The following is a 14114-nucleotide window of genomic DNA, read 5'->3' as shown; positions in this document are numbered from 1 at the left end:
GAACTACCAGCGACCAGTCTGGCTGCGATATTCTGCACCAGTTGTAGCTTTCGGGTTTGGTACAAGGGTTGCCCCATGTAGAGTGCATTGCAGAAATCCAACCGAGAGGTTACCAAAGCATGTATGGTGTGAAATGGGAGGAGATTAATGGGAGGGGAGGGTGACACCATGGGATACTGCATCGGGTGACACCAACCCTAGGGACGCCACTGCCATTCTGCCATGCAGGAGGACACACTCCAAGCACTCCTGACAGATGGCCATCCAGCCTCTGTTTAAAAACCTCCAAAGGAGAAAACTCCACAACTCTCCAAGGCACCGTCTTCCACTGTCAAACAGCTCTTACTTGTCAGTCACCTTCCAAGCTAATCTATCTCACCAACATTTTTATTAAAAAAAATCCCTATGGTATTGCCAACTAAGATTTCTTCACTTTGGAGACCACTCTACTTTAAACTGTTTCTGAAAAGCTTTGAGAGAATGCTTGGTTAATATTGTATTCTTGTGTGGACTGGCAGCTTTTGGGAATGCAAAAACGATTCGCAATGACAACTCCAGCCGATTTGGTAAATACATTGACATCCATTTCAACAAAAGGGGTGCGATCGAGGGAGCCAAGATTGAGCAGTACCTACTGGAGAAATCCCGCGTTTGCCGACAGGTGAGGATGTTCAGGTGGCACAAACCTGGGTGCTTGTTATTCTAAACGTGAGCTGGAATCTGCAGCATAGTGCTGAAATAAAGCCAAGAGGGTTAGCTGCATAATGCAGGGTAATGCATTACTGATCACAGTGTACATAGGATCTGTTTCATTTGTTCTGGATCTGCCCAGGATGTTCTGTGCTCAGGACCAAAGTGCAAAAGAGAGCCAGGATGTATCTATACTACACAGTTATAGCATTTCGACAATGCTCTCCTTAATAGTTTGTGGAGTGGATGAGAGTTCTTTAGCAAAGATTTCTGAGTCCCTCACCAAACCACAAACCCCAGGATTTTCTAGGGGGGAACTATGGCAGTTAAAGTCAGATCAGCCTCCTATAACTATGCAGTATTTGATTCAATCAAATAGTTGTGAAACTGTCATAATAAGTCAAGAAAAATGTTTCCATGGAATCTCGTTGCTTGCTTAACATTACTGGTTTAAAGAAAAACCAGAGATGTCTAAGGAGATTATTGCATGCCTCTTTTCGCCCAATCCGGGTACAGGCTAAGCATGGGCTTAAAAGGTAAAAACAGATCTTATTGCATGCCTCTGGGCCCAACTCAGTCGCATTGCATACCCAATCTGGACTCCTGGTGTACTTTTCGAAGAACAATACTTCTGAAATGATACTTCTCAATGGTACTACTCAAAGTGGGAGAGGGAGAGGGAAACTGGGATGTTTTAAAAGCAGCTGAAAAAGTGGGAGGACAAAGGATTAATCAAGACTGTCTCTGCCCAATCCCTGCCAGTTGAAGGATATGTTTTGGGCAAACCAAACTTAAATTATGAGCAGGTTCGGGTGGCTCAGCCCTTGCCAAAATCTGCAGCATTTTACTTTACCCACCATCTCTGCATGCCACTTTCAGGGTCGATGGTTGCCATGTAGATTGTTTTAGCCTGACCTACCTTGCAAAGTTGTTGTGAAGAAAATAAAATTAAATCTCTCTTATAGAATGACCAATCAAATAATCTCACTCATGTATTCTGGTTTTGTTGTTCACACAATTTTATTTTTAATTTATGCACATTTCTGTAAGTTTTGTTGCATGTCAGCACTGCAAATAAAAATGAGGTTGATGATGCGGATTTATTTGAAACACAATCAAATCATGCAGAATTTTATCCCAGTTTATACTAGGTCAATTTGCATTGGTTATTCACAAAGATGACAATGCAAATCTTTTAGGAAAGCTCAGGAAAAAACTCCAAGATCAATTATCCTGGGTTAAGTGGGGGGCTTTGGCAACCCCGCTCCAACTTAATCACATGCATGTGAACAACAGATTGAACCCACATTCTACTGCGATAATTTTTACCATCAGAATAACCTCTACAAGAGATTAATCTGTCTCTCCTCCTCCAGGCTCAAGATGAGAGGAATTACCATGTGTTTTACTGCATGCTGAAAGGAATGACCCTGGAGCAGAAGAAGTTGTTGGGACTTAGGAAAGCAACCGACTATAACTACCTCTCAATGGTGAGGGCAAAGCTGCACAGTTTTAAGCGAAGAAGAGTAAAATTTCCATGTTGTGTCCATTGCTAACTTTTGTATTCTGTGTGTTCTTACTAGGGTAACTGTATTACCTGTGATGGCAGAGATGACAGCAAAGAGTACTCCAACATCAGAGCAGCAATGAAAGTCCTCATGTTTACTGACACCGAAAACTGGGAGATCTCCAAGCTTCTGGCAGCAATTTTGCATATGGGGAACTTGCGGTATGAAGGTAGTACACAACAATCAGAGGCCAGCTTCTCTGGTGGTGATGAACTTGTTCTCATGGGAAAGGCAGTGAATAATGTTGTTCTGGCTGGTGGAAAGCCGTACTTGTTGGGAGCAAACAAATAAGGAGGCATACTCTGAAATAGTAATGTAAAATAGGAGTGTATGGTGCATCTGCACTGCAGAAATAATGCAGTTTGACACTGCTTTAACTGCCATGGCTCCATCCGGTGGAATCCTGGGATTGGTAAATTTTGGGGGCATCAATGCCAGAGAAGGCAAAATAGCTCACAAAACTAGGATTCCATAGCATTCAGCCATGGGAATTAAAGTGGCATCAAGCTGCATCAATTTTGCTGTCTAGATACAGCCTATGAAATAGTAAAATATTTAGTTGTTTGAGGAGAGACAAATCAAGTATAACACAGACAGATTTTTTGTTGCTGTCCTAGTACACTGGAACAAGTTACAATAGAATAATCCATGTTTATGACCTTCTTTTATAAATAGTACTATGGCCTAAATCCAGTTGTTACCACATGCCAACTAGAAAAGATCCTTTGAATTAATGCAACTTATCTAAGTGCTGACCTACCAAGTTTCAGTATTATGTTTGATCCACTCATTTTTAACAGTTTGCTTATTCTTTCTTTTGGTGTTCCTGGTCTTGTTCATAAAAAAGAAAATTTGGCACTATTGTAAGGGTTTGCCTTCATTAATGTGCTCCTTTGCCAACCTATTGTCCATAAATTATTTGTCAGTGATAAATTACATACCTTCCAACATTTTGCAGATGAAAAATCGGATACATTCTGCCAAGCAATATCAGAGTGTCAAGATGACAAAAGTTATTAATGAAGAAGAATACAGAAGTTCGAAATGGTTGTAGCAGTTTGCTTTTGCCTGCGCCTACTGGGAAGGGCAACACTTAGGCCTCACCAGTGCTGAAATAACTGAGTGCAAACCACTGAAGTGGAGATGCATTCCTATACCAACCATTTCTGTAACTGACTTGTTTCTGTTATCCTCTGCAGCTCGAACCTATGACAACCTGGATGCCTGTGAGGTCGTTCATTCTGCATCTCTGATCACAGCTGCTTCATTGCTAGAGGTTAGGTGGCTTTCTCCATTCCTTGTCTTCTTTGGTGACTCTTGCATGGCCTCATCATGGAGAATTGAGAACTGCATCAAAATATTGCAGTATGAAGTTCATGGCTTTCTGGTTGGCTGGAACCCAGACATCTCCATTCCATTCCCAATTGTTCCTGTAGACAAGTGAGACCTGCAACAAAATGTTGCAGAACAGGAATGCTCCAGCCACCAAGGTAGCCATGTCATCCTCCACATTGCTATAAATTTAAAGAGATGGAGAAAATACCTCCCTCATTCCAGTTTTCCATTTATTTTTCCACTGACATGCAACACTTCTTGGCTTATAAGCATGCTCAAGTCTTCACTTGGCTAATGTGTATATCATGGATGATTTAAAAGAAATATTTACTTATTTAGAGTCATAGAATCATAGAGTTAGAAGAGAAACCATAGGGCCATCCAGTCCAATCTTCTGGACTGGAATACAAAATCAAAGCCTCCCTAACAGATGGCCATCCAGCCTCTGTTTAAAAACCTCCAAAGTAGGAGACTCCACCATTCTCCAGGGTGGCATCTTCCACTGTCCAACAGTTCTTCCTAATGCTGAGGTGGAACCTCTTTCCCTGTAGCATGAATCCATTACTCTGTGTCCTAGTCTCTGGAGCTGTAGAAAACAAGCTTGTTCCATCCTCAGTATAACACTCCTTCAGATACTTACACATGGCTATCATGTCACCTCTTAATCTTCTTTTTCCCAGGCTAAACAAACTCAGCTCCCTAATCCAATCCTCATAGGGCTTCGTGGTTTCCAGACCTTTCACCATTTTGGTCACCCTCCTGGGGACATGCTCCAGCTTGTCGACATCCTTCTTGTATTGTGGTGCCTAGAACTGGACTCAGATTATTTGCTGGCTTTCCATTGCATCTAGGTTGAACCTCAGGATTTGATGAACTGTCTCACCAGCAGAACTATTATCACAAGAGGGGAGACTGTCTCCACCCCACTCAGCATGGAGCAGGCACTGGATGTGAGGGATGCTTTTGTCAAGGTAAAGCTTATATCACTATCTTGTCTTTTCCTCTGTCTTTCCTTTTTCTCTTTCTTCTTTAACACCTCTTGTACTAGGTTCTGTTGGGCAAATTTAGTAGGTCCAGGGGCCAATTTTCAGTTCTTGGAACCCTCTGGTGACTTTGTGGACTGTTAGATTGCATAGAAATCCAAACAGGAAATGGCCAAAAGTCCACTCATGAGAAAAATATTATCACAATATTCTGCATCAGTCACAGCCCCCACCTCCAAGGCCATCTTAACAACCAACAACTAGATTGGGTAAAGATCTGTTCAGATATTGATCAGCGTGCAAAGAGGAGGGTGCACTATGATAATTCTCCTTTGCCCAGTCCTGTCTCTTAAGGTGGACTCGGTATTATGTAGTCTTAGAGTACAACTATGTAATCCTACTGAATACAGAGCATCATACCCACAGGTTTTACATTTCTATTGCTATTCCCACACACAGCCTGCTTAAACAAGTCTGACCCAGGAGGATCTGAGGCAGTAGACTCAAGACTACAAAAGTTCATGCTACCAGCTTCTTTCTTTCATTTAGGACTTTATGACATGGGGTTAAAAAGCGGAATTTTAACAGGATAAAAGTATCTTTGGCAAGTACTTATATGATGGTGCGTCCATTCTGTTGCTGCCTTGCATTGCATTTGTTACTGCTGTGCACTTGTTTATTGAATGGGAAAGCCTGTCAAGAGGCTCTCAATCTCACTGCTATTCCATGACTGCCTTTGTGAGTAGGTCCCTTCCACTACAGATCCTCATCTCAGGAAGTCTCATGGTGTGAGGAGGCATGATTCTGCTCCTCTTTCCCCTTCAATACAAGTCAGAAATGTCTTGATGGCAAACAACAACAAAGAATTGTTTGTTCCTTTCTTCTTCTTTTTAAAAAAGAATGCATGGAAAAAGGAAAAGCAGCCTGAAATGACATTAAATATAACTGATTGAATTGACACTAGTTGCCTATTTGGACAAACCCTAAGTTACAATTGCTGGGCGATTTCATGCACATATGTTTGTGAGTATGTACCGTACATATATGTACCTGTCATGTGTGGTGTTGCAAACTAATACATAAGTGATATGGTTTGTGGATCGATCACAAGTCCTTATTGATCAGAATATAATTTTGTTAGGCAAACTCTGCAGATATTGCAGTCAACTGATGCAATTATTAAAACAGGTGCTGCACTGGAAGGCAGAGGTCTCCAAAACAAGCTAAAGGAAATCACTGTTTGGTTAATTCACATTTCTGAAATGTTTTCCCATCTCTTAAATGTTTTCAGGGAATCTATGGAAGACTTTTCGTGTGGATTGTGGAGAAGATCAATGCTGCCATTTACAGACCTCCTTCCCAGGAACACAAAAGTGTCAGGAGATCCATCGGACTCCTTGATATCTTTGGGTTTGAGAACTTCACTGTAAACAGGTACAGTAGATGATTGTCATAGGATATTTCTACAGCAGCTCATGCCCTGGTTGTTGGAAATCGGCTCTGGGTTTTAGTCTAGTCTTTACATTTGCGATCCATGGTTCTGAACCTTATCCATAAAATATATTGAACACCTTGTGAGGCTGATTTAAAGCCACCATTGAGCTCTTGTGTGATACAAGAGAGAGACAGGGAGCTGGGAGTGAATCCACACATGCCCCCCCCCCCCCAATAGGTGGGATGGAGTGGCGAAAATTCATATTAAATGTTGCCACATTACACCTAGGAATGGATGAATCTCTCAGTTTTGCATTTTCCACATTCCATTTTTTTCTAAAAAAATATATGTTATTTTCATTTAATTTATGAAGGAATTTAATACAGTCTAAAAAACTGAAAATAAACCAAATTATGCTAGGTCTCAAGAAGGAGACTGACCTTGCCCAAGTTTTTATGTTACTTTAGTTATATCCTGCCTTTCTCCCAGCATGGGATCTGTCTTCCCCTCTTCCAACAGGTTGTATGATACACTGAAGACAGTTCACCTGGTAACGGTTATTTCAAGAAGAAGTCTGATCATCCAGGCCAAAGCTATTCCAACAGGCTTCTTACACCATTTCTACCCAGCTTCTCACAAGCTTCTAACTGTATTTTTCTTCTTCCCTCCCCATCACTTATTTCTTAAATTTGCTTTATTAGCCTAAAAGCACAAACTGTCCTAAAACTCATCTCTTTGGTGATTTTAGTGGAGGTTGCTTATACAGTGGTGCCTCGGGTTACGAAATTAATTCGTTCCGCTGTCAATTTCGTAACCCGAAAGGCTTTCGCAAGCCGAATCCCCATAGGCGCTAATGGGGAAAAGCCGCGATTCCGTGTGAAATCGCGCAGAAAAGCACCAAAAGTTTTTTCGTAACCCGAAAAAACTTTCTTAACCCGGAAAATTTTTTTTAAATTATTTTTTTTCGTATCCTGAAAATTTCGTAACCTGGGTATTTCGTATCCCGAGGTACCACTGTATTCCTCTTTTCCTGGGATGTGTGTGTGTGTGTGTGTGTGTGTGCGCGCACACACACAGATAAAAGTACATGCAAAATAAAAGAAACAGAAAAGTATTGTTAAAATGTTATTAAATTGTCTATGAAATTTAAACCATTTATAAAATTCAATAGTAAATATAAAAGCTAACAGTCACTATCATGGCCCATTATATAATCGTGATAATGATAATGACATTATTATTATTATTATTATTATTATTATTATATCCCATCTTTCTCCCAAAATTGGACTCAAGGTGGGTTACAATTTTAAAATAGAAAATACAACTAAAACATACAAAAGTGAACATTACAATGGAATTAAACTATTCACATGGAACTCAGTGAATTTAAACTGTTCATTATTAAAGCCTTTTCAGTCACTCCAGTTGAAATATTAATACTTTAAAGATATTTTTATTACTGTTGTCAAATTATTTCTGGTCTACGCTTTTTCTTATTTATTGGTATCAATATTTTTTTCCACTGGTGTGACTGCATTTGCTTGTCATAAAAAGGGGGCAGAAAGAAAAATTGTCTCTTTTTCTCCTCCTTCAGTTTTGAACAGCTCTGCATTAACTTTGCAAATGAGAATCTCCAGCAGTTCTTTGTCCGACACGTCTTCAAGCTGGAACAAGAGGAATACAACCTGGAGAACATCAACTGGCAGCATATTGAGTTCACAGATAACCAAGATGCACTGGACATGATCGCTATCAAACCCATGAACATCATCTCTCTCATTGATGAAGAGAGCAAGTTTCCTAAGGTAAGCTTTGTGCCAAACAGTAGTAGTGTTTCCAGTACAGTATTCCAAAGGGATGCCAGAATAGTCAGTTTTAGTTCAACAACAACCACAACCACAAATACTTTTGTGGTTACTTGTTGTTGTTGACCACCATCAAATTGACTTCAACTTATGGCTATCCTATGTATGAGAGACCTCCAACTCCCCTTATCAGCCCTGCTCAGGTCTTGCAGACTCAGGGTTGTGGCTTTCTTGTCTGAGTCTATCCATCTAGAATGTGCTCTTTCCTACTGCCTTCTACCTTATCAAACATAGTCTTGTCTTCTCATGTACAACAGTCTTAGTTGAGTCATCTTGGCTTCTAGGGATAGTTCAGGCTTGATTTGCTCTAGGATTTATTTGACTTTTTTGTAGTCCACAGCATCCATAGAGCTCTTCTCCAGCACCACAAAAATGTTTGTATTCAGCAAGAATGTGATATAGTGCAATCACCATGTGCCTACATGAGTGAAGATTTACATTGTTGTTTGTTTTTAAGTGCCCTTGGGTCAACTCCGACTCATGGTGATCCCCTGAATGAAACATTTCCAAGACACTCTCTCCTCAACCACTCTGCTCAGGACCTGCAGACTCATGGCTGTGGCCTCCTTGATTGAGTCTATCTATCTAGCATGTGGTCTTCCTCTCTTTCTATGTCCCTCCACCTTCCCCAACATCATTGTCTTTTTAGTGATTCATGCCTGCTCGTGATGTGGTTTAAGTATGACAGCTTCAGTCGAGTCACCTTGGCTTCCAGGGACAGTTCAGACTTGAAACCAGTTCTAGGACCCATTTGTTTTGTTTTGTTTTTGTCACCCATGTTATCTTCAGCACTCTTCCCAAGAACTACATCTCAAATGAATTTTGTTTCTATCAATTTTCTTCACTGTCCAACTCTCACAGTCATACATAGTGATAGGTAATACTATGGCTTGGACAATCCTGACTTTAGTATTCAGGTGTATATCTTTCATAGAATCGTAGAATAATAGAGTTGGAAGAGACCACAAGGGTCATCCAGTCCAACTCCATACTGGCATGCACGAAATCTCAAAGCATCCCCAACAGATGGCCATCCAGCTTTTGCTTAAAGACCTCCAAGGAGGGAGAATCCACTACACTCCGAGGGAGTTTGTTCCAGTGTCGAACAGCCCTTACTGTCAGGAAGTTCCTCCTAATGTTGAGGTGGAATCTCTTTTCCTGTAGCTTGCATTCATTGTTCTGGGTCCTAGTCTCTGGAGCAGCAGAAAACAAGCTTGCTCCCTTCTCAATACGCACTGTAGGATCTTGTCTAGTTCTTTCATAGCTGCCCTTTCCATTCCTAGTCTTCTGATTTCTTGACTGCAGTCTCCGTTCTGATCAGTGATTGATCCAAGGTATGTGAAATGTTTAGCTATTTCAATTTCCTCATCCTCTGATGTGAATTTATATAAAGCCTCCATGGACATTATTTTTGTTTTCTTACTTTTGAGCAGTAAGCCTGTTTTTGCACTTTCTTTATATTATGCAAGCACAATGTAGGGTGTGTGTGTGTTGTGTGCCTTCATGTTATTTCTGACTTATGGTGACCTAAGGTGAACCTATCATTAGGTTTTCTTGATAAGATTTGTTTTGTTTTCTTACTTTTGAGCAGTAAGCCTGTTTTTGCACTTTCTTTATATTATGCAAGCACAATGTAGGGTGTGTGTGTGTTGTGTGCCTTCATGTTATTTCTGACTTATGGTGACCTAAGGTGAACCTATCATTAGGTTTTCTTGATAAGATTTGTTTTGTTTTCTTACTTTTGAGCAGTAAGCCTGTTTTTGCACTTTCTTTATATTATGCAAGCACAATGTAGGGTGTGTGTGTGTGTGTTGTGTGCCTTCATGTTATTTCTGACTTAAGGTGACCCCAAGGCGAACCTATCATTGGGTTTTCTCGGTAAGTTTTGTTCAGAGGGGTTTTGCCATGGCCTTCCCCTGAAGCTGGGAGACTGTGACCCAATGGGTCACCCAGGGGGTTTCATGGCTGAGCCAGGAGTCAAACCCTGATCTCCAGAGTCCAGTGTCATAATCCAACCCTCAAACCCCTACACCACACTGGCTCTTGGCCATTATCTCTGGCAAGTTTTGCTTTAAAGTTTAAATTTTGTGTTAAAGCTATGCTGAAGCTAAAAACCATCTAGACAATATGATATCAGCAAAATGTTTAAATTTTCTCTGTTTGTCCATTTCTGTTCATACAGTGGAATCACACTATCTGGGTCAGAAACTGTTTCTTTAGTATTTCTGCAGCATGCCTAATTGTGTGCCATTTTGTTTGCATCGGTGCAGGGAACAGATGCCACAATGCTGAACAAACTAAACTCCCAGCATAAGCTTAACACCAACTATATCCCACCCAGGAACAACTATGACACCCAGTTTGGCATCAACCACTTTGCTGGAGTTGTGTACTATGAAACAAAAGGTAAGTGAAGGTGTTCTGTAGGTGGAGAGCCAGGATAAGATCTTAGGACATGTCCCATGGCTCAGAGTAAGGACAAATGTTTTGCATGAGAAAGGACAAAAACGGTGGGTCTTTATTTCTGGAAATACAAGGCTGGAAGTAACTCAGTCACATGCCCCATCTCTGCTGAGATGAAGGCACCATTTTGCCTTCATCCCTGTAGGCATTGCTAAATGTCACAACTACTCACCAGTGTATACATAAAACCTGCACTGAATTTAACTCAAGATCTTGTGGCTTAAAAATTTAGCCAAAATGTTGAACCTTCATGATTCTCCCCCATCTACACACATGCACACTTCGCCCTCTAGTAATTATGAGTTCTAGAGAACTCCAAAACGTGTACATGACTGTGGAATTGTAGTTGGTCCTTATAAAAAAATATCACTGTCCCATGGATTTTGTCTTTTGCGTCATTCTTATGGATCAGAAAGGAGATGTCTATTATGATACATACAGTATGTAACCATGCGCAGCTGATGCTATTACCATTTCCCTTGCAGGATTTCTGGAGAAAAACAGGGACACACTCCATGGAGACATCATTCAGTTGGTCCATTCCTCCAGAAACAAATTCATCAAGCAGATCTTCCAGGCAGATGTAGCCATGGTAAGTAATTTCTAGTACTAGGAGGTAAGGTGAAGTTTTAAGGTATGGCATAAACTGAGACCACCTAGGGCAGCATCTGCACTGCAGAATCATAGAATCATAGAATCGTAGAGTTAGAAGAGACCACAAGGGCCATCCAGTCCACTGTCGAACAGCCCTCACTGACAGGAAGTTCCTCCTAATGTTGAGGTGGAATCTCTTTTCCTGGAGCTTGCATCCATTGTTCCGTGTTCTAGTCTCTGGAGCAACAGAAAACAAGCTTGCTCCCTCCTCAACATGACATCCCTTCAAATATTTAAATAGGGCTATCATATCACCTCTTAACCTTCTCTTCTCCAGGCTAAACATCCCCAACTCCCTAAGTCGTTCCTCATAGGGCATGGTTTCCAGACCTTTCACCATTTTAGTCGACCTCCTTTGGACACGCTCCAGTTTCTCAATGTCCTTTTTTAATTGTGGTGCCCAGAACTGGACACAATATTCCAGGTGGGGCCTGAACAAAGCAGAATAGAGTGGCACTATTACTTCCCTTGATCTAGACACTATACTTCTATTAATGCAGCCTAAAATTGCATTGGCCTTGTTAGTTGCCGCATTGCACTTGACTCATATTCAATTTATGGTCTACTTGGACTCCAAGATCCCTTTCACACGTAGTTTCATTCAGCCAGGTGTCCTCCATCCTATATCTGTGCATTTCATTTTTTCGCCCTAAGTGCAGTACCTTACATTTCTCCCTGTTGAAGTTCATTCTGTTAGCTGTGGCCCAGTTTTCTAGTCTGTTCAGGTCATTTTGAATCTTGATCCTGTCCTCTGGAGTATTAGCTATTCCTCCTAATTTGGTGTCATCTGCAAATTTGATAAGTATGCCCCCAATTTTGTCCTCCAAGTCATTGATAAAGATGTTGAATAGCACTGGGCCCAGGACAGAGCCCTGTGGGACCCCACTGGTCACTTCTCTCCAGGATGAAAAGGAGCCACTGTTGAACACCCTTTGGGTTCGGTCAGTCAACCAATTACAAATCCATGTAACAGTTACCTTGTCTAGTCCACATTTTACAAGCTTGTTTGCAAGAATGTCATGGGAAACCTTGTCAAAGGCCTTACTGAAATCAAGATATATTATATCCACAGCATTCCCTTCATCTAACAAGCTGGTAACTTTATCAAAGAACGAGATAAGATTTGTCTGGCATGACTTCTTTCTCTGAAACCCCTGTTGACTTTTTGTGATTGTGGTATTGCTTTCTAGATGTTCACAGACTCTCTGTTTAATGATCTCCTCCGGAATCTTTCCTGGTATTGATGTCAGACTAACTGGACGATAATTGTTTGGATCCTCTTTTCCCCCCTTTTTGAAGATGGGGACAACGTTTGCCCTCCTCCAGTCTGCTGGCACTTCTCCTGTTCTCCAGGAGTTCTCAAAGATTATTGCCAATGGCTCCGATATTACATTTGCCAGCTCTTTTAATACCCTTGGATGTAGTTCATCTGGTTCTGGAGACTTATATTCGTTTAGGTTAAACAAGTATTCCTGTACTATCTCTTTACTTATTCAGTGCTGAAATTCCTCTTTTCTGTCCTCTGCTCCATTATCCTTAGGTTGAGCACCCTTTTCATTTTCTGAGAAGACTGAGGCAAAGAAGGTGTTGAGTAATTTTGCCTTTTCTCTGTCTTCTGCTAGCATTTTGCCATCTTCTGCATGCAGTGGCCCTACCGTTTCCTCCTTCTTCCTTTTGCTGCAGTTTGGCACTGCTTTAACTGCCATGGCTCAATGCTATAGAATTCTTGGATTTGTATTTTGTGGGGTGCTTAGCCTTATCTCTCAGAGAACTCTGCTGCCACAACAAACTATAGAATCATAGAGTTGGAAGAGACCGCAAGGGCCATCCAGTCCAACCCCCTGCCATGCAGGAAATCCAAATCAAAGCATCCTAGAATTCCATAGGATGGAGCCATGGTAGTTAAGGCAGTGTCGAACTGCATTAATTCTGCAATGTGGCAGCAGCCTGAGTCTAGACTAACCTCCACTAGCCTGGCACCCTTCAGATGTACTGGAATACAGCTCCCATAATCTCCATACTTGAGTGACTGGAGATTTAGGAAAATGCAATTCAACATCCCTGGAAGATACCAGGTTCTGGTGGGGTTTTGCCCCTGCCTCCTATTCCTGAGTAGGAGAGAAGGGCCCATTTTCTAATTACTCTTCAGGATCTGCCACCATTGACCTTTCTCTCCTTTAAGTCAGTACAGGGCTAGAGAACATTGAGGGGTTTGCTGACCAACCTCTGGCTTCCCAGAGACTTTCCCACCCTCTTCCATGAGAGAAAGGAAATTCACCGAAACACACTGAGCGGACAGGCACATGAACGATTGGAAAAAGAGAAGGTTTCTCAATGGATGAACATTTATCTCTAATGACTCTCAGCAGATCCTACATTATGCTGTCTCTAAACCAACCTGGAAACATATGTTGGGAAAACAGCAAAGTCCAGTAATATCCAAAATCCACAAAACAATGATACTGTTATTGGGCCAACCAAACTGCACAAAATAATTGTTGCATAAAATACAATAAAATAGTTGACCTGATAAAGGTATCACTGTGTTGTGGATTTTGGATGTAATTGTACTAAACCAACCTGTTAACTTTTTGGTTATCCAAGAACATATGGTTGGCATTGGTGGCCATGATAATGGCAGGGTGCCATTTTCACAGGAGAGGAAAAGTTGCCTTAGATTTAGTTATGCTTAAACGGCATCTTGAAGTCAGTGGGGCCAAATTCTATAGACATGGCTCTGCACAGAAAACAGCATTTTCTGCACAGGAAAAAGGCATTTTTACTGTGGTGAAATAGAGTACCGTGGAAGATGGTAGACTGTCCTTTGCTGGAGGTTTTTAAAGAGAGTTTGGATGGCCATCTATCAGGGATGCTTTGGCTGTGGATTCCTGCAATAGCAAGGAGCTGGACTAAAACAGAGGTGAGGAAAGTGTGGCCTGAAAGCTACATATGGCTCCCAGGCTGCATGTGATCCCTGTGTCTCTTTCTGTGTCACTTATGGTTCTCCAGGGCCCCACAATTGTTTCACTCACCACCACAAAATTCACCCTAAAATCTCTCAAATACCTCCAAGGATGGAGGTGGGTGGACAGTTTAGCCACAGTCACCCACCTTTTTT

The 14114-nt window shown here is 41.4% G+C and overlaps 1 protein-coding gene across 3 annotated transcripts in view; it reads left to right on the top strand.

Annotated features, from left to right (window-relative positions):
• The window catches only part of MYO7A (myosin VIIA), a 185078-nt gene that overhangs the window by 95072 nt on the left and 75892 nt on the right, over positions 1 to 14114 (top strand). For all 3 annotated transcript variants that reach the window (XM_089512992.1, XM_089512994.1, XM_089512993.1), the window contains 9 exons: positions 519 to 661; positions 2067 to 2180; positions 2274 to 2427; positions 3458 to 3534; positions 4445 to 4564; positions 5868 to 6010; positions 7609 to 7819; positions 10150 to 10285; positions 10828 to 10934. In XM_089512992.1, the coding sequence (XP_089369118.1) occupies positions 519 to 661; positions 2067 to 2180; positions 2274 to 2427; positions 3458 to 3534; positions 4445 to 4564; positions 5868 to 6010; positions 7609 to 7819; positions 10150 to 10285; positions 10828 to 10934 (1205 nt within the window). The remainder of the gene's footprint in view (positions 1 to 518; positions 662 to 2066; positions 2181 to 2273; positions 2428 to 3457; positions 3535 to 4444; positions 4565 to 5867; positions 6011 to 7608; positions 7820 to 10149; positions 10286 to 10827; positions 10935 to 14114) is intronic.

The sequence above is a fragment of the Sceloporus occidentalis genome, unplaced genomic scaffold, assembly GCF_023333645.1.
Source record: "Sceloporus occidentalis isolate IW3139 unplaced genomic scaffold, rSceOcc1.0.p SCAF_2, whole genome shotgun sequence".
In the NCBI taxonomy this organism is placed as follows: Eukaryota; Metazoa; Chordata; class Lepidosauria; order Squamata; family Phrynosomatidae; genus Sceloporus; species Sceloporus occidentalis.
Note: the sequence above shows the minus strand (reverse complement) of the source record. Positions and strands in the feature narration are given on the sequence as shown.